This window comes from Bombina bombina, chromosome 2, assembly GCF_027579735.1.
Source record: "Bombina bombina isolate aBomBom1 chromosome 2, aBomBom1.pri, whole genome shotgun sequence".
Taxonomy (NCBI): domain Eukaryota; kingdom Metazoa; phylum Chordata; class Amphibia; order Anura; family Bombinatoridae; genus Bombina; species Bombina bombina.
Genome location: NC_069500.1, coordinates 108,362,120 through 108,384,036, shown reverse-complemented (window position 1 = coordinate 108,384,036; position 21,917 = coordinate 108,362,120). Strand labels below are relative to the sequence as shown.

The following is a 21,917-nucleotide window of genomic DNA, read 5'->3' as shown; positions in this document are numbered from 1 at the left end:
TCTCTAAAGCATTTGTTTTAAATGAGGTAGATAACATGAAGGAAGCGAGTATAAGAGAATATAATTCTGCAAGCCCAGCTGCTTTCATTTTTATTTCATGTTTCAGTCTCTCCATTTTTATATTACAGGAGTTTGGCTGGCAGGTCTACTTTTATCTGGGGAATTATTTATTTGGAATAAAGATCTTGACAGTCTGCAAACTATACCAGCCAATGAAGAGATCTCTCAAATAGTGACTACAGCACAAGGTAGAATGACATTTAATGGAAAATGAAATTTACTCTATGTTTAAAGTAGTTTTTAAAAATCAATAAAACTATTTAGAATTTTAAAAATAGTTTTATAGTCATTACTTCTTTTTACATCATATATAATCTCTAAGTACATTGTCTTTTCTAAAAATCACATTTGATGCAACATGAGAAAGCAATATTAAAATTCTCTTAAGAGACATATTTGTTTAACTTTTACAAAGTACTGCAGTTCGCTACTTTACCAAAAGGCACATGGCCGGTTAGATAATCAGGAGCAGCATATGTGTGTGGCTGTAAATGACTGGCTTTGTCCATGTCTGGTTCTGCAGTACAGGCATGCTTCACTTTATTACGCTCCGCAAATATTGCTCTTTTTTGCAAATTGAAGATTTGTGGCAAACGTGTTCAGCAAGTCTATCGGCACTATTTTTCCAACATATATATATACACAAGAATACATATACTGTATGCACACCTATATATTCACACCACCAACAAAAAGATTATGACTCACTGAAGGCTGAAGTGTTTTTAGCAATAAAGTCTTTTTTAATTAGGTATGCACATTTTTTTTTTTGTTTGTTTGTTTTTTAGACATAATGCTATTGCACGCTTAAAGCAACAGTTTACCCAAGAATGCTCTCCCCTAAAATTTGTTCGCAATGATCAATTTTACCCGCTGGAGTGTAATTGTTTACAAGTAGCTCCTTTACCATTATTTCAGCATTTGAAATAGCTAATTTAGCCTGTGATATCCCAACCTATACTGAAAGTTTCTAAGCTTTTGACAAGCTATGGAAACACAGCAGGCAGAAGAAATTTTATTTCCAGTGGGATGTAGAAGAGATAGCTAATACAATTATAATTTTCTATTGTATTGAGCTTTGGTTTACAGACAAATATAAAATAAAGAAGCATGTGTGTGTACCCAAAGCGATAACATAATGAGATCTGATTTTACATGCAAGCTCAACCAACTGTAATAGGCTGTAGTTTTAAAGCACATACCAGCTATTTCATATACACAAATAAACCTATAAAGGCAATTTCTCATACATTTTATACTCTGTAGCTAGTTTAACAAGTAATTGGAAATATATTAAGGGGAAAATAATTTTACAGTATACTGTCCCTTTAATAGACAGTAGATACTTATACTAGTATATAGATATACAGTATATATCCTATCAATAATATCTCATCTTTATATGCACTGGGAAACAAATACAATAGTGTGACTCACTTTATTGCTATATTCGCCTTATTATGGTGGGCTGGAACCGAAGCAGCAATATTTCTGAGGTACGGCTGTACATTGCTGCTGTGTGATTAACTCCTTTTTGGGGTACGACTACATAAATCTGTGCTCAGTACAATCATAAATACTTTAGCATATTAGACTTGCTTATGCCATCTGATGTTCCTTCTGTGTGTTCTGTTACCCGTGTAACTATTTTCCTTTATCACAGAGACGTTTGTTAAGCTGTTCCTGTGTGTGTCAGGAGATGGTAATAGGGTGCTGTTGGTCTCTCATGTCGGTTGCATCTACCTGTGGGAAAGTTCTGTGAACAAGAATGCTCCTGTGCCCCCCAAAAGCCCACCCCTAGATGGTAGATGGACCAAAATTCAACCTCAAAGCTCAACATTGCTCCCCAGCATGGAAGATAAGGAATCTGCAGTGCATGCATCCTTTGTGAAGAATGAGGTTGTGTACCAAATAAATTATGTTCATGTTTGTTTATTTTATTTCTTTTACTTTTCTAACAAATTACTAAACATTAATAATATGCAGATTTTGTAGCAGCATAAAGCACATACACATTGCATGCTGCTAGACTGGAGAAAACAGGAGGTTCAGTGTAAGCAATAAAGTACTATTCAGTGCAGTCCTCTTTGGGAGCTAGAGGGCCCTTGCTGGTCTTCTGAAACATTTTTAATCTTTTCTCTTTTTTATTTTGCTTTTATTTCCCTTAACATTTTTATGATATATATTTTATATTGTTAGCCTGTTCTATGGCGATTTACCACCTGGGTGCAATGAAGGCCGAAACGATTGTCTGGGGTTGCTGTGTTCCTTGTTCAGAGAGTAATTGCCTGGTATTTCCGTGCTGGACTGACCGTAATAGGCGGGATCAGACTGATATACTACAGGAAAGTTCTTCTTTGTGAAAAGCATTACTGGGGGCGAAAAAGCTGCACCCAGGTGGTAAATCGCCATAGAACAGGCTAACAATGGTATTGAGCCAGTTGTTCGTTCCTGTGAGTGCACTTCTCTATGTGTGTGTGTATATGTGTATATATGTGTGTGTATATATACAGGGAGTGCAGAATTATTAGGCAAGTTGTATTTTTGAGGATTCATTTTATTATTGAACAACAACCATGTTCTCAATGAACCCAAAAAACTAATTAATATCAAAGCTGAATATTTTTGGAAGTAGTTTTTAGTTTGTTTTTAGTTATAGCTATTTTAGGGGGATATCTGTGTGTGCAGGTGACTATTACTGTGCATAATTATTAGGCAACTTAACAAAAAACAAATATATACCCATTTCAATTATTTATTTTTACCAGTGAAACCAATATAACATCTCAACATTCACAAATATACATTTCTGACATTCAAAAACAAAACAAAAACAAATCAGTGACCAATATAGCCACCTTTCTTTTAAGGACACTCAAAAGCCTGCCATCCATGGATTCTGTCAGTGTTTTGATCTGTTCACCATCAACATTGCGTGCAGCAGCAACCACAGCCTCCCAGACACTGTTCAGAGAGGTGTACTGTTTTCCCTCCTTGTAAATCTCACATTTGATGATGGACCACAGGTTCTCAATGGGGTTCAGATCAGGTGAACAAGGAGGCCATGTCATTAGATTTTCTTCTTTTATACCCTTTCTTGCCAGCCACGCTGTGGAGTACTTGGACGCGTGTGATGGAGCATTGTCCTGCATGAAAATAATGTTTTTCTTGAAGGATGCAGACTTCTTCCTGTACCACTGCTTGAAGAAGGTGTCTTCCAGAAACTGGCAGTAGGACTGGGAGTTGAGCTTGACTCCATCCTCAACCCGAAAAGGCCCCACAAGCTCATCTTTGATGATACCAGCCCAAACCAGTACTCCACCTCCACCATCTTTGATGATACCAGCCCAAACCAGTACTCCACCTCCACCTTGCTGGCGTCTGAGTCGGACTGGAGCTCTCTGCCCTTTACCAATCCAGCCACGGGCCCATCCATCTGGCCCATCAAGACTCACTCTCATTTCATCAGTCCATAAAACCTTAGAAAAATCAGTCTTGAGATATTTCTTGGCCCAGTCTTGACGTTTCAGCTTGTGTGTCTTGTTCAGTGGTGGTCGTCTTTCAGCCTTTCTTACCTTGGCCATGTCTCTGGTATTGCACACCTTGTGCTTTTGGGCACTCCAGTGATGTTGCAGCTCTGAAATATGGCCAAACTGGTGGCATCTTGGCAGCTGCACGCTTGACTTTTCTCAGTTCATGGGCAGTTATTTTGCGCCTTGGTTTTTCCACACGCTTCTTGCGACCCTGTTGACTATTTTGAATGAAACGCTTGATTGTTCGATGATCACGCTTCAGAAGCTTTGCAATTTTAAGAGTGCTGCATCCCTCTGCAAGATATCTCACTATTTTTGACTTTTCTGAGCCTGTCAAGTCCTTCTTTTGACCCATTTTGCCAAAGGAAAGGAAGTTGCCTAATAATTATGCACACCTGATATAGGGTGTTGATGTCATTAGACCACACCCCTTCTCATTACAGAGATGCACATCACCTAATATGCTTAATTGGTAGTAGGCTTTCGAGCCTATACAGCTTGGAGTAAGACAACATGCATAAAGAGGATGATGTGGTCAAAATACTCATTTGCCTAATAATTCTGCACTCCCTGTATATATATTAAAGATTGTTTACTTTTCTTCACCAAAAGACCTGAGAGTGCATCCGTTTTTCCAGGAGTATAGATATAGATATATATATATATTCATAAAACAACATATGTAGCTTTTGCACCAGTGATTTGTGTCCTCTTTTCCTGTGTTTAACTCTGAAAGTTGTTGGTTTTCTAAATTCCACTAAGTTTCTATAAAGTAAAACACGTCTACTTCAAATTTTTTATTGTTTAAAAAGAAAGATAATACCTTTTATTATTACCCATTCCCCAGTTTTGCATAACCAACACTGTTATTTTAATACACTTGTTACCTCTGTGATAACCTTGTATCTAAGCCTCTGCAGACTGCCCTCCTTATCTCAGTATTTTTACAAACTTGCATTTTATCCAATTAGTGCTGGTTCCTTCATAACTCCACAGGGTGAACACAATGTTATCTATATGACACACATGAACTATTGTTGTCTGTCTGGGAAAATCTAATAACATCCACTGAGATAAGAGGCGCCCTTCAGGGGCTTAGAAACAGACAGAGATTTAGAGGTTATAAAGTATATTAATATAACAATGTTGGCTATTAAAAACTGGGGAATGGGTAGTTAAGGCGTTATCTATCTTTTTAAACAATAAAAAATAGACTGTGAAGTAGACTGTTTCCTGTTATCCAACTCTCCTGCTGAGAAAAATTAGGGACATATGTAAAACATGCAATAAAAGAGACTGTCCAAACAAGGCTGAGTGAAACATAATATTATCTTATAGGGTTTCCACACAGCTTTGTTTCCACAAACTATATTTTATTGCCAGATTTATATCTGTGCGTAATTGTGCACAGCAGCAGACAGAGATACATATAAAACTAAACAAACATGTCAGCTCCTATTACTGTTTAGAAACTAGAGCACATTATAAAAACTAAACCTTTACACTTATATTTCACTATTTAAACAACTAATATAATAGTAAAATACATCTACATATTATTCTAAGGCTAATCTTTGCGTTGAATCCATCTTTATGTCTAGCATGTATTTACTGTTTAATATCCCTTTTAATAATAATACGCTATCTGTTGTTTTAAAAAAAAAAAGGAGGAAAAAAAGTATTTTATGCTTTCGCTTACAGGTAATTGGTGTATGTTTGCATTTTATTCTGGTGACCGTCTGGTATTCACATTTTTAACTCTACGCTTACAGGTACTCGGTGATTGCTGTTTGTGTACATTTGCATTTTATTCTGGTGACCGACTGGTATTCACATTTTTAACTCTACGCTGGTATGAACATAATGAAGTATACAATAGGTAAGATGTGTCAGGAAACATTTTTTTTCTATCTGCATTTAGTACATCTTCAGTTAATTACAAAGACCATAACATTATTTAATGGTTATTAACCCTTTGAGTGCTAAGCACTTTCCCACCTGGGTGCTAATATTTTCTAAGGTTTTTAAAATTTATTTAATTTTTGAAAAAACATTTTTTAACTTTTTTTTATTGTTTTTACAGACCCCCAAGACTTACACTGTTGGAAAGGTTAGACGATTCCCTTTCCAACAGTGGGTCTTGGGGATCTGTAGCTGCTTAGATGCCTGAGATACAGGCTTCTAAGCAGCATGCCCTCTCCTCCTATACTTAACATTGTTAAGTATAAATAAAGTTGCACAGTGACGTCATCACGTTATTGTGCATGACGTCACGTGCATCACGTGAAGCCCCGGCTGTCACTCTACAGGCAACGATCGCCGGGGTAGGAGCTGTTAGGAGCCCCCAGATCTCCCTCAAGGTGGGAGTTTGCTCATGACGGCTCTGAGCCGTCATTAGCACCAGAGTGAGAAACTCTGTGACGGCTCAGAGCCGTCATTAGCACTCAAAGGGTTAAAGACCAGGTTTGAGAAATGTGTATGACTTTTGTCGTGCTGTTTAAAGGGACACTAAACACTTTGAGATGTTATTATTAAAGCTTTAATTATATGCAGTAAAATAATTTTGCAATATACTTTTATTTATTTTCCCCCCCTTTTCACGTGTTTCTCAGAACAGAAAAAACACACTACATAGTGCTCAAGGCTAACCCTGTTGATATCTTTCCCTAATTGGCTTTAACAGTTATGAACAGCCAAACAATGCACTTTATACTAACATTATGACCAATACTATCCTTGCCAGCTGCAGACTCAAGCCCAGATTGTCTCCTCCAAATGAGGCAAGTAGTGGACGGAGTTTGGATACTGAAACACAATTGCAGCAAACAAGATGATAATTAGTTTTACAAATGTTTAGACTTGACTGATGATATTCCATAGCAAGACAACAGTAATGTAATTAGAAGGTGCTTACTGTCCCTTTAAATATATTCACAACTATTAGTGTAAACAAACAGCCTAGATAGAATATAAATGTGTTTCGTCCTTGACAACCATTTACATACATGGGTTGCTAAGGTGTTAAAAGTACATTGTATTAAAAACTATTTCAATTATCCACCTGAAAGAGCTGCATGTAAAAGGACATGAAAAACGTTTAGATTGTAAGGTAAATTTCGATTGTGGTAATTTCTGCTCCATTAGCTTTTCCAAATAATGCGAGTAGTAGGTGGAGTTTGACCTTTGAAAAATAATTGCAGCAAACAAGGTGGCAATACTTTCAAAACATTTTAATGCTCACCTGGCATGCTATTTTATTGCACGGCAGCAGTGAAGTCTTGTAAATACAGGGTGTTTACTTTCTCTTTTGTAGTGTAAAAGCTTTTTTTTTTTTTTTTTTTTTTTTTTTTTTTTTTTTTAAATAAAAAAAAATAACTGAAAATTGTGATCTAATATCTGTTTAAATTGAAACTAGCATACCAGTAATGTTTTTCTCTCTCTGCTGATTTTCATTGGCTGATGAGGTTACAGGAAATTTTACTGTACAATAGCCATATAAATCACTGCTGCATGAGGCATTTAGAAACCTGATTTAACCCCTTAATTGTCAAAAATGCACAATGATATTGTGGCTGGGTGGTCATCGTAACCTCATATCTTAGACACGTGACCCTTAATTTTAAAGAGGGAAGTATGCAAAAATGCCAATAACCAGCAGCAGCAGCACTTAAAGTGAGGTCTTTCCTGAGGCAGAGCCACTGTCTTTCTCACTGTTTGCAGTACAGGGTCAAGTGACTCCTCATTTAAATAAGAAGAGTCCCCTCTTCCCTAAGGTTCACTTGTCTCCTTAGCCTGCAATTGACCACTTTTGAAAACAACAATCACCTACCCCACTAAAAAAATAGGTAATTTCTGTTGGTTGGAAAGAGGTCTAGTTCAGAGCCGCTATCTACCTCACTTATTTAATGGGACAGTACACACCTTGTAATTACAAGACATTTCTGTTGTGTTTGTGATAGAATAAGATATCAGTCAAGTCTATTTTTTTTTTTTTGACAAGCTTTATTAACAAACTATAGGCCATACAATCCAACCACAATAGGTATACATAAAAGGCTTTTAGGGAATATAGAAAACGCATTGTACATACCTCATAATAAGACATGAGGTCAATTTATCAAAGGCTTCACCTCCTACGACTGCAGTTTCTCACAAGAGAACCTGCAGTCAGTATTTATCAAGCAGTGGCCATTAGACCTCTTAGGTGGAGAATTTAAATCTCCCCGGTCTCATCCGACATGTGATTGGCTGTGCTCGGGCAGGGGGCGGCATTGCACAAGAGTGCAAAATCGCGCTCTTGTGCAATGCTGAATTCTGGCAGTGGAATTCAGCCCGCCAGAGTCGAGCTGCGGTTGACAGGGGCACATATGTATGCCCCTGTCCCCCATCTCTTGATAAATTGAGCACCAAATATGGATGTATGGGAGCACATAAATAGGCCAGGTATCAGCACCTGACTAAGCCAGGCAAAAAAATAAGTAAACTGTGTCCATGTTCAATCTATGATAACAAAAAGGTGCACAAGACCATTGAAACAATTGCCCATCTTGAGCCTGTCATTTTAACTTTTTCAACATTTATATTATGCTATTTACCATCTGGAACTATGCAAACAATAACATTGAATATAAAGCGGGTTAGTTTGCAAATCCCCAACATTGACATCACAATTCTACTTGAGGGGGGAGCGCAAGAAGCACAAAAAAGGAAGGGGAAAGAAAAAAGGGAAGGAGAAAAAAAGGGGGTTAGTCAGTTCAGATATTAGATAATGAACCTAGGGCTGGACCCAGGTAGGCCCCAACGCAATTCAAGACATCCATAGCTCAAGTAATTTTTTATTTTTTTATTTAAACATTCTTTTTACTTCAAAGTCTGCAGATAACAACAAGGCTTGCCACAGTCATATTATTAGTATTAAAAGGCATAGTTTTGCAGTTGTTATTAGTTAAAGCCAATTAGGGAAGGATCTGTAGCAGGGCTAACCTTGAGAAGGTAATACGGTGCATTTCAAGTTCTAAAAATTAGAAAATCCTCAATTTTCAGAGTTAAATTACATAAAAAGAGGGCAAAATAAATATATTGCAAAGTTGTTCCATTATGCATAACTAATCCTAAATAAGGAGTAACACCCCTTCTAATTGTCAGGTGATCACAGTGGTAGCGGTGATCGCTTGCCTCAATTACACATCTATGCAGTTATTCCTGTAAAAGTGTCCTCCCCACATAAAACACAGAGTAGTTCCCAATAAACAATCCCATACACCTGTCATAATTATGTGATTGCCTAAAAATGACAAATACATGTCTAATGTTGTTACTTTGTTAGGTGCAATGATCCAAAGCCCCTTTTCTCTAAAGACGGAATACAACACCCACCCACAATATCTCTCACATAAAAAGGGGGGGTTACCTACTTTCAATTGCACGTAATTAACAAGTGATTGCTATTTCTATTGTGATCACCTGTTAACGAGCTGATTTTATTCTGCTCTGGACTGTATAAGGGATCCAAGTACCAAAAATAAGTAGTACAATCTTGCAATATATCCCTCTTTTGAAGAAGGGGGACCCCTCTTTCAAATGAAGGGTCACGTGCCATGGTGGCTATCAGATGATCACCATGACATCTGTGATCACCTGCAGAAACAGACATATGAAAAACATCAAGGGGTGGGAATTCCCTGTGTTGCCCCCCCCCAAACAAAAGCACAAACAAACAGGGAGAAACTTGAGATCCCTTATTTAAAAGCAACAATCCTGCTCTTTCAAACAAATAATCCTGTGGCCTTCTAGATGTCAGATGATTGTTATAACAAAGACAAATACATCACAACATTGTTTTTATTTTGGGGATTCTGGAGAATTTTTAAAGGTCTTTATTATCACTTAAAGGGACAGTCAACACCAGAATTTTAGTTGTTTAAAAAGATAGATAATCCCTTTATTACCCATTCCCCAGTTTTGCAAAACCAACACTGATATATTAATACACTTTTTACTTCTGTGACTAACTGGTATCTAAGCATCTTCTGACCGCCCCTAATCACATGACTTTTAGGTATTATCTATTGACTTGCATTTTAGCCAATTAGTGCAGTGTTTGCCACTAGCCACGGGCGTGATCACAATGCTATCTATATGGCCTACATGAGCTTGCTCTCCCCTGCTGTGAAAAGTAAATAAAATAGAGGCGGCCTTCAAGGGCTTAGAAATTATCATATGTGCCTCCCTAGGTTTGCTTTCAACTAGAATACCAGGAGAACAAAGCAAAATTGTTGATAAAAGTAAATTGGAAAGTTGTTTAAAATTACATGCCCTAATTGAAAAATGAAATTTTTTTTGGACTTGACTGTCCCTTTTAACCATATAAATATATTGTTAGTAAGTAAAGCTCAAATTATTATTATTTGTAGAGCGCCAACAGATTCCGCAACGCTCAAATAATAGGTTTCATGTCATTATATCTGTTAGATGATTGTTACAGTAATAATGATCCAACAACCACTAGCCTTAATGGGGGGGGGGTTTCTACACTGAATGAGCTTGGATAAGGGTAGGAATATACGTACAAAATGGTTTAAACCACCCTTCTAGGAAATCTGAATGCATCTAATATTTTTATGGTTTTTATTTTATATTTAATTTTCTGCATCTTATGATTTTCAAATTATTTTTCTTGAACTATATTGGTATAAAACCTTAAGTTTTGTTGTAGGTGAACAAATAATAAATGTGGGACCATAACTTGTGTGTTTGATATGTTTAAGAAATAATGAATCCAGTGCTTTCCTGTGTGTGTATCTCAGAGCAGTAAATGATTTTTCATCTCTTGCAGTACATTACCGTACCACATTCACTGGGCACAGCAGGACTGTTCTCTGAATACTCTGGTTCCATCATGTGAGATTGTGAAATCAAGAGGAGCTTTACTTGCATCCTTCTCAAGAGATGGTCTGACACTAGCGGTATCTGTAAATCAGAAGGACCCAAAGGTAGAACAACCATAACAGTTTGCAAACAGAGAAGTCTTTTTCTCAAACTCTAGGAATCAAGTGATGGAATCTGCATGTCTGTTTTGTATTGCAGGCTACTCAAGTGTTATTTATAAACACCATGAACTTTGTTACAGTCACAGGACATCTGAAGGGTTGTAGCAGCAAAGAGCAGCCCATTCCATCTAGATTTATAAGGTAGCAACTAGCAAGCCTAACGATATGTCTGCTGAAATAAACCTGATTATAATCGTTCTAGCTTGTTACAGACTATAATATCACCTGATGTTTTGCAGGTCCTATTGGGTTGGGGACTTGGCCTGGACTGCAGATAGCCTCTTCCTGGCCTGTGTATTAAAGAGAGGAGCCCTTGTTCTTCTTACTCGATTGGGAGAGCTTTTGACACTAACAACCTTTGGATGTTCTGTTGAATTTGGTCCTGCTGAGTTCATTCCACTTCATCCATTAATAACAATCAGGTGAACCTTGTTATTATATAGACTTGACGTGTTTAATTTGCAATATATTGCGATCATATAGATATAAGCTGTGGGTAAACATCTATTAAATATTTTTTGTACAGGTGTGTGAGCTAACTGTACCCTCTTATTCTGGTTTTATAGAAATATGTTTCTCTATTCTCTAAAGTGTGCCTAGGAATTTGTCAACAGTAGCTTTTATTAAAGGGACATTCAACTCTAAATATAAATAAATATTTAAAGGGACATTAAACAGTAAAGAAATGCTAAATATAAAGATGTATTCAAAGCTTAGTCTGAGAATAATCTGTAGATACTTACTATAAAGTAAGGGCGCTGCCATGTTGAAACCTATGTTTCCCTTATTATTTACTGCTGCTGAGGACAATTGGGGATAGGATAGGTAATTGTGCAAACAATGGTAGGGTTTGGAATATGGCAATGTTAAAGGTTTAAAGTAATTTTAACATTGCATCAAATACATTTATACTTTAAAGGGACAGTTCACCCAAACATTTTCTTCCATTTAAATTGTTCCCGATTATCCATTTTACCTGCTGGAGTGTATTAAATTGTTTACAAGTAGCTCCTTTACCACTATTTTGGCATTTGAAATAGCTGATTTAGCTTGTGGTTTCCCAATATATACTGAAAGTTTTGATACTCGAGTCTCGGATATTGAATAGCCTAAGTAAACACAGCCAGCAAAAGAAATTACACTCACAGTGGGGTGCAGGATAGTTAAGTAATAAAATGATCATTTTCAATTGTTCTCTCTATGTATCGGCTTTAGTTTTTCAGGCAAATATGAGATAAGGAAGCAAGTGTGTGTACACAAAGTGATAACATAATGAGATCTGATATTACCTGGAGCTCAACCCATTGTAATAGGCTGTGGTTTAAAAGCACAAAACCAGCTACTTCATATACACAAATAAACCTGAAAATGCAATTTCTTATACATTTTATACTCTGCAGCTGGTATAACAAGCCAAATACATTAAGGGAAAAACTATTTTACAGTATACTGTCTCTTTTTAGCTTAAAATAACTTGTTCTCTAAAGAATCATCATGACATTTCTGGGACTTTTTGATTCCGGATTCATTTGTACAAACAATTTTCCCTATCACTTTGATTTACAATATTTTACAGTTTTACTGTATTTCTTGTACACATTTTCCAGTACCAATTGCAGCAGAGCTTGCACCATTTCTACGACTGACATTTTATAAATGGTTACCCTCTGCTGAAATGGAATTAGTACATTAAAGTTACATTGTACTGTACATTTTTATCATCTTTTATTTGTTCCCAATTAGCCATTTCTCCTGCTGGAGTGTAATAAATTGTTAAACAAAAAGGGCACAAGAATGTGTCCACTGTGACTCAAACTTAGCATATTTCAAATGTCTGTCAGACCTGATCCGACAGTGCGGATCAGGTCCGATAGACATCGCTGAATGCGGAGAGTAATATGCTCTCCGTATTCAGCATTGCACCAGCAGCTCACAAGAGCTGCTGGTGCAACGCCGCCCCCTGCAGACTCGCGACCAATGGGCCCCCAGCAGGGAGGTGTCAATCAACCCGATCGTACTCGATCGGGTTGAATTATGGCGATTCCTGTCCGCCTGCTCAGAGCAGGCGGACAGGGTTATGGAGCAGCGGTCTTTAGAACGCTGCTTCATAACTGCTGTTTCTGGCAAGTCTGAAGACTCGCCAGAAACACATGCCCTCAAGCTCCATTCGGAGCTTGATAAATGGGCCTCGATAGCATCTTCAGAATCCACTCGTGCATGTGCACGGTAGGGGGCAGAGTCACATGGCACCTGACTAAAGCATTGCACAATATCATACTGAAGCTTTCACAAAGCATGTGACAGTATCCCCATGGAAACAAGCAAGCCTCTTGGCAACAAACAATAGCAGTATCTGATATCCCTCCTCAACCCCACCCCCTTACTTGCATAAGTAATTATCCTCACGTGCACACTTAGTTACATGATACCTCAGGGTTTGGAGTAAGACACTGATAAGGGAGGTGGAGCTGGCTACACTTGGCAACACTAAAGTGTAAGTAATTTTGCAGATTTTTGGAAATTTTATTAAAATACTTAAAGGGACAGACAAGTCTCAAAAAAACTTTCATGTTTCAAATAAGGCATGTAATTTTTTTTTTTCTTTTTATATTTTTTATTGAGGTTCTCAAAACAAATAACATACATTGGAAATTCAATTTTCTCAGGGAGCATGTTACAATAATATATGTAATTATAATAGACAGAAAGAGAAGCATATTAAATAGTAATTTTCATGAAAACTATGAAATAATTTAGCCCAGCAATGAGTACCATAACAACTCATATTTAACATATCACTGGCACATAGGCTAACCATGTCTAAGTACTTAAATTATAGGCTTGCGTCCATAACATGACTTGCTCTAACTAACAGTCCCTTAAACTGAATTATGTGAGTAAGACCTCATTTTTATTTATATATTCCACTGCCTGTTTCCGTTCAAGCAAATATGGGCCAGTAGTCTCTGGAATGTACCATAATATAGGAAACGGTAGATAGAATAGGGGAGGGGATCTTAATAGCCGCTATATTAATATAGATATATAAAAGGTATCTGGGAGGGGTCGATGGAATCTGCGTTCCTTTGTTTAACCAGTAAACAGATTTGAAGGGGGGACGGAGCTATCATTCTAAAAATTGAGATCTCAGGGCAAACTTTATAGATATATACCTATAGCAAAAGTTCCTAAAACTAGTCTGCAGGCAGTTATATATCTAAAGGCTATATATATACATGTACAAACATATAAATGAACAGAATGAAATACCAGACCATATCTTGAGTACTTAACAGCAATGTTCTATAGCGTGCATATAACACATGTTTTCCAGTATAAGTTGGGTAACACATTATAAAAATAAATATACAATAGACCATCTCTATCATCTCCTGCGTAAGATGCATGAGAACCAATTTGCCTATCTCTCAAGTACTTGCCCATAAGGCAATAAATTTCAGCAACAAGCAATTAAAACAACATCATATAGTGACTACCAGTAACTAACACTGAGAGTGGTAGAAAATATTGTACTCTAGCATTTTCTGAGACAGGATAACTTACGAATACATGACGGTTATACCAGAGAAAAAATATATATATTATGACATTCTCGTTTTAATCTAGCAGGGACAAAGGCAATATGTATACCGCTGGGGACATACAAGGTTCATTGAATCATGTTACAGTTTCACCCATAGGAGATATAAATTGATAGTAATACCCCTCAGTCTCACCGCCCCGGCCGTAGGCAGCAGACCAACGCGTATATTGAACAAGAAAGCGTATGATGGGTGAATAAGTTGAGTACAACGATATCATAAAGTCACTATCATTTGTCTCCCCTCTCTATATAAGCACAAAAATATAAACAGTAAAACACTTAGAACCTCAACTATGATAACGCATTATGTAAGCCCTGTTAGGTATAGGTGCATGTCTACAACAGCACCCACTGCCACTCCATTTAAATCAACATAAACATATGTATGACACTTTTACCCACCCTCACTCAGGGGATTCCCAATGGGCTAAAGTATCTATAGCAGTTAATACTAGTAAAGATAAGACAGGCCATAGTCGCGTTTCCTAAGGCAGCAAAGGGTGTGTTAACTAAGTTATAACTGCGCTGTATTAATATTATTCAATTTTACTATAGATAGTGTCTAAAGGGGTATTTCCACAGATTATGTAGCACAAGCATTCCACACTGCAGGAGATAAATCTATACCAACTAGTATAAGATAAATAAAAGAATAACTATATGTAATGTCCGTACTGGACTTGTTAGGTGTATAGCAGTAACATATCAATAAGTATAGATCACATGCATAGTAACCATAAAACATACAAACAGGGGGGTATAACATAATAACGATAATAAATTTAGGTGGAGCAGTACAATAATGTGGCAGTGTATCTCGAATCCGGGACTGTCACATAACCTTGTGTCTAATGTACAAAATGCAGTCCCAGTTAACCATGTCAGTTAAACTATAACCAGATATGTTTGCCATGGATATCATGCAACTCAGCAAAGTGATCGCTAAACAAGACAAACATATTGGGAAAACTAACATAGAAACCTTTAGTTTATAACTGGCCAGCCATCTCTAAATTGTGAGTGATCCATATAAAGTGACATGCAGCGAGTAGAAAAACATTAACAGGCATATTCATATATGTATGAAAACAGTACTAGCAACCTTCTAGGAGAAGTATACAGTAATTAGTATCACAATCGATGTAAATTATAAAAGCCTTGAACAAAAACCAGGGGTAACTATTATATAACAACATAGGGGAAGATCTAAGGACCTCACATGGAGGACTGAAGCAAATCCAGATTCAGTCTCAAAAAGGCATGTTAAGTTTATGCATAGGAGAGTCTCACACATTATGTTAGTCTATTTGCAAATACTTGGTAGGTAGCCATGTTACCGTTCTTTCATCTGTCATAAAAAAAGTTCCTATTGGTGAGATAGCTTCGTAGAGAGTCTCAGTAGGCAATCTATGGCAGAATTTTAGTGGCGGTGCAAGAGTACTGTCTTACCCCACACCAACTCTCAGCCTCAGCCGGCCGCCTGCGGCTCCATTGATAGTCATCAGGGGAGCTGAATGGAATAAATTGAGTCCGTTTCGTGAGGCGGAATATTTGTGAAGTGTCACCTCTCCGGCCGCTAGTAGAGTGTCCAGGCTGTGTGCTGGGTCACCATAAGGCTCCGTGTCCATTTTGGTGTTGCGATTCAATCCTGTGAGAGGCAAAACTGGAGGTCCCAAAGTTACCACGCGGTGTACATAACCGCCGTGAGAAGCACCATCTTTTTCAGCAACTAGTTTTGTGGCCTCATATTTATAGATCACTATATTTCTATGGCGCTGCGATTGGTCTTGTCCAGAGTTATCTCTAACTCTGCTAAGCTCCACTTCCACATATTTGGCCGACCCTGCACTATCACCTAAAAGTACATACTGAGCCGCTCCAGAGGTCTCCCCCATACAAAAGGCATGGTCTGTTGCTACCAAGCCCCCATACTCATCTGGGCATATCATCTGCTGCAAACGTGAGTCTCTCCCGAAAGGTACTCGCCGCCATTCCTGGGTCTCTATGCAAACCGCTTCTGCTAGGGAAAGTAAGGGCGCAGCAGACAGCACATTTTTAGGATCTGGATCAAAAGCCATTTTCCCCTATGTCTCGTAACTGGAGGTAGCCGGTAAATTGAGATTCTGACATAGGGAAATCACAATTGCCCCAAGGTCGCTGCAGAAACCCTGGAAGCAAGTAGATAACTGTTCATGTATGCTGCGTTCCCATCTCTCAACTGTCATCAGCATGTCCGAATCAGCGCCGCTGATAACCTGAATGATCATGATGTAGGTCGAGTAATGGGCTGTTAGCAAGACTCAAGTTCCTATCATAGGTTCCCCAGGTTGAAGCTCGCCCACCAGTCTGAACTACTTCAATGTAGTTTAGGTGTTTTTCACGTAGATATTAATGGTGGCTAATCTCTTCAGTAGATGTATTTGCCGTGTAGCTAGGCAAAATGGCGCCGATCATTCTAGGTACCGCATCCACCTCTCTCCATAATTCCACTACCCAGAGTCGTTCTTACGTGTCACCAGCTACATACCCGATAACAACAGGTCCGGAGACCCAGAGCTCCCTTTTTAATAAAAATTTAGTCAGTATCTTGGTCTTAATATATGTTTTTGTTCATTTTGTGCAGAGAGCTACAGACCCGCACGTCTGCTCCTGCTGCTGGCTAGCTCCGCCCCCATAAGGCATGTAATTTTAAACAACTGTTTAATTTACTTTTATCACCAATTTTGTTTTGTTCTCTTGGTATTCTTAGTTGAAAGCTAAACCTAGGATGGCTCATATGATAATTTCTAAGCCCTTGAAGTCCGCCTCTTATCACATGCTTTTTTATTTGCTTTTCACAACAAGGGAGAGCTAGTTAATGTAAACCATATAGATAACATTGTGATCACGCCCGTGGATTGTGGCAGACCCTGCGCTAATTGGCTAAAATGAAAATCAATAGATAATAATGAAAATGTCATGTGATCAGGGGGCTGTCTGATGATGCTTAGATACAAGTTAATCAGAGGTAAAAAGTATATTAATATAACTGTGTTGGTTATGCAAAACTGGGGAATGGGTAATAAAGGGATTATCTATCTTTTAAAACAACAACAATAATAATTCTGGTGTTGACTGTCCCTTTAAGCTTTTTTTTTACACTTTTTTTTTTCACACACTGTTTTTACTCCATTAACCCTTTTATAATATGCACATATTAACTCAAACTGTTTTATGGCACTGTAAATGTATTCAGAAATACCAGATATAAAAAGCTTTATTATCCTCTGTGCTTGTAACTCCCAAAACATGCATGCACTCACGTGCATAAATACACACACGTGCACTTACGTGCTTACATACATACACTTACATGTACACACTCTACATACACTGAAAGTACAACCAGAAACAATACTCACCATAGTTAACAATACAAACGATTTACAAATTATACCTTAACAACACTGTTCTGTCAGTCGGTGCCTGTAGCATTTTCTCAGTGTTTCATAATTTCAGCATCATTTTTGTCTTATTGCCACCTTTTTCTTAAAGAGACATTAAACACTTTTAAATAGTAATATAAAATGATAAAAAAAAACCTCTGCAATATACTTTCATTATTTATTTCCCCCCCCTTATTCCATCCTGTGAGCTTTTTCAGTTCCTGTTAGAAATGGAAGTACAGAACACTGTTATATTCCACACAGCCATTAGCTGCACACTCTCTAGTGACCTATTTATAACTGTCCCTAATTGGCCACAGCAGAGAAGGTAACCTAAGTTACAACATAGCAGCTCCCATTGTTTTATAGACACTAAATCTTTACACTTATTTTGTCAATATTAAAACAGCTATTGGAACTTTAAAAAGACATCTACATGTTATTCTCAGACTAATCTTTTCTTTAAATGCATCATTCTAGCTAGCATTTATTTAGTGTTTAATGTCCCTTTAATTTCCTCTTGTCTGTATGTTTATATCTCTGTATCTCTCCTTCCATTCTGTTTTTCATTCCTCATTTTCTCTTTCTAGCTTTCTTCTTTTATTTGTTTAATCGTGCTGAAATAAGTTCCATTACAAACAAGTAAGTATAAATATTTTCTGCCCCTTATTCACTACTTTTTGGGGTTTGTATATGTAAAAGCTATTCACCTTCTAGAATGTACTTTTTTAGTGAAGACAATAGTGTTGCTAAGTATTTGTAAGGTCTGTTGTGGAACTTACAATGACATAAAATGACAAAGTAATAGGCCTTTATAGAGTCTATGTAATACCCAGCCTTTTTAAATAATTACCACACCATGACATGTAATAATAGATAAGACCACCCCATATATTTTACTCTTGTTGGGTCACGTTAAGTCACACAACCGTATTTTAATATAGTGACTTTTTGCATAATTTCTTGTGTGGTAATGGGGATAATTACCAGATTTATGTGTTTTCTTGAATTGTTTATTTGATTTGTACTTTATTAAATGACGGTGTCTGTATATAAGGTGTAATATATTTCTTTTAATCAATTTACTTTTTAATTTTAGTAAACTTAGTTTTTAGACTACTCAATAAAGGTGACATTTTATTACGCTCACAGTGATGAAGCTATGGATGGAAATAATGTTTCAGGGTTGTGATTGGTTGAATATTGTTTCAAATTGCCCGTTAGGTGTTTGAGGATGCTTTCTTTTTTATTTAATTGATATATGTCCTAGAGCATCCACCACCGACCAACCATCTCTGGCTGATATTTTAGCTTTTGAGTGGTTGTTATTTAACTTACTAACCCACTAACTTACTACATTAGGCATTCTTAATATGCCCCTTTAAACCATTTAATCTTATTTCCCCCTTTTACTCTAGCTGCTCATATATAATCTGAGGCAGGTACCAAAAGGCATAGTCCTCTTGGTCACTTTTCTGTGTCAGGTGACATGGCTGAGTTTTTTTTCTTTTTTTTTGTCTTTATTTAACCCATTATACTTGAGAAATTAAATATAGTTAACAGCACCAACAGATCTGATGCATAAACCATTGAGATTTTTTTTCTTTCTATTAAATTTAAGTAAATTCAAAAAGGATATGTAATGTTATGTTGCTCGAGCTTATTGGACCTGCATATAGATAGAGGTAGAGAAAAGCAAAGCCTTCTTCTAAATTGTCTAATAAGGCAAAAGGGTGTAGTGCACATTGAGTGATCTCACACAAATAATTGTCATCCTGCACTTTGCTTGATCTCTTTAAGATTATATCATCCTTTATCTCCCTATAGTGCTTAAAGGGACACTGAACCCAAATTTTTTCTTTTGTGAGTCAGATACACCATGCAATTTTAAGCAACTTTCAAATTTACTCCTATTATCAAATTTTCTTCATTCTCTTGGCATCGTTATTTGAAAAGCAAGAATGTAAATTTAGATGCCGGCCCTTTTTTGGTGAACAACCTGGGTTGTTCTTTCTGATTGGTGGATAAATTCACCCACCAATAAACAAGTGGTGTCCAGGGTCTTAACCAAAAATTTGCTGGCTTCTTCGCTTAGATTTCCTTTTTTTTTTCAAATAAAGATAGCAAGACAACGAAGAAAAATTGATAATAGGAGTAAATTAGAAAGTTGCTTAAAATTGCATGCTCTATCTGAATGTCAAAAACATTTTTTGGGTTCAGTGTCCCCTTTAATATTAAGGGTTAAGAATGTCTTTATTAATTTTTAGCAATTGGAATTTAGATTCATTTTTGTAATTTTTTTTTTTATCTGGCTATTTCCTTTAGACCTCCAATGTCCACCTTCAATTCTCACGATGCCAATGATTCATTTGGCTCAACATCATCTGATACAGATGTCATGAGACAGAGATATTCCGTTACAAGTCATCCACGATTACCCTACCTCATGGTTTCTGATGGTTACATGGTCACCACACTACGGTTTACTAAAAATCTGTCACCTAGTAGTTTCATGAAATCACTGCTGCTGGAATCTGCCCAGAAACTTGAAATCATACGACAGAGGCTACAGCTGTCAAAGGTATAAGTGAACTTTTTTTGCATGTTATGAAGAGTGAAAGCAGACAGGTTTTCATATATATGTATAATGTATATCCACACTTAAAGAGATAGGAAAGTCAAAACTAAAGCTGCATGATTCAGATAGAGTATGTAAATTCACTTCATGTACCTCATTCTCTTGGTATTCCTTGTTGAAAAAGAATACGCATATATCCTACACTAGTGGGAGCTAGCTGCTGATTGGTGCCTGCACACGTTTGTCTCTTGTGATTGGCTAACTAGATGTATTTAGCTAACTGCCAGTAGTGCGATACTGTTCCTTCAGCAAACGATAACAAGATAATGAAGCAAATTTGATAATAGAAGTAAATTGGAAAGTTGTTTAAAATTGTATGTTCTATCTAAATCATGAAAGAACATTTTAGGTTTTCCTGTCCCTTTTAAAGGAACCTAAAACCCCCATTTTTTCATGATTCAAATAGAGCTTACAATTGATATTAAAAAATTGTCTTTTGTTAAAACTGTAGGTCATTGTTTCAAAATTGCTTTGTTTGTTATCGTGGGTTCTTATTAAAGGGTATGAAACATTGGAGCTTTTAAAACTGTTATGTAGAGTAAGAGATTTATTGTTGTTATTTTTTAAAGGAATCAGGTGATTTCATTTCAGTAGTAATTATTTATGTTCCAGTAAATGGAGCCCTATTAGCAGTCTCTCATTAAAGGGACATAATAATCAAAACTGAAATGTGCATACGTGTGGTGGAGCAGGTGTTTTGAATTCTGCTGCACTGCACAGGGCATGCACAGCATATGTGCATAACCCACTAAAACATTAATAATGGGAGTATTTGAGGGGGGGGAGAGAATGGAATTGTGTTGAGAGCTGATTTCATGTCTGATGGAGTCAATTTTGTTAATGAAGTGACTGGCAAAGTCTTGGGCTGACAGAGAAGTTGTATTAGGAAGTGGGGGAGGGCGGAGGAGAGTATTGAAAGTGGAGAACAGACGTTTTGGGTTTGAAGAAAGATTAGAGATAAGAGTAGAGAAGTAGTGTTGCTTGTGGAGATTAAGGGCAGAGTAGTAGGAGTTCAAGATGAATTTGTAATGAAGAAAATCAGCTGAACTCCGTGATTTTCTCCAATGCCGTTCAGCAGTGCGGGAACATCTGCGTAGGTACCGTGTCAGAGGAGTATGCCAGGGCTGGGGATGAGTGTGTGATTTCCTAGCAGTGGTAAGGGGGGCGAGATTGTCAAGGACGGATATAAGGGTGGAATTATAGTGGCAGATAGATTGTTCAGGGCAGGAAAAGGTGGAGAAGGATGAGAGGAGCGGTTGAAGGGAATTAGCAAGTTGTTGCTGATCTAAAGACCTAAGCTGTTTTCCAGAAGGCTACCTGTAGAAAGTTAGATGGCAAATGCAGGAGTTAAGTGAGAAGGTCTGTGATTTTTTTTTCTGTGTTCTGAGATAGACTGTAGAAAGTTAGATGGCAATTGCAGGAGTTAAGTGAGAAGGTCTGTGATTTTTTTTTTTTCTGTGTTCTGAGATAGACTGTAGAAAGTTAGATGGCAATTGCAGGAGTTAAGTGAGAAGGTCTGTGATTTTTTTTTCTATGTTCTGAGATAGACTGTAGAAAGTTAGAAAAAAAAATCACAGACCTTCTCACTTAACTCCTGCAATTGCCATC

The 21,917-nt window shown here is 37.2% G+C and overlaps 1 protein-coding gene across 1 annotated transcript in view; it reads left to right on the top strand.

The window, feature by feature from the left end:
- CPLANE1 (ciliogenesis and planar polarity effector complex subunit 1) overlaps positions 1-21,917 on the top strand; it is a 319,607-nt gene that overhangs the window by 6,570 nt on the left and 291,120 nt on the right. Inside the window, exons 5-11 of the mRNA XM_053699673.1 lie at positions 129-248; positions 1,724-1,959; positions 5,366-5,472; positions 10,429-10,585; positions 10,680-10,783; positions 10,882-11,064; positions 19,997-20,252. Coding sequence (XP_053555648.1) covers positions 129-248; positions 1,724-1,959; positions 5,366-5,472; positions 10,429-10,585; positions 10,680-10,783; positions 10,882-11,064; positions 19,997-20,252 — 1,163 coding nt within the window. The remainder of the gene's footprint in view (positions 1-128; positions 249-1,723; positions 1,960-5,365; positions 5,473-10,428; positions 10,586-10,679; positions 10,784-10,881; positions 11,065-19,996; positions 20,253-21,917) is intronic.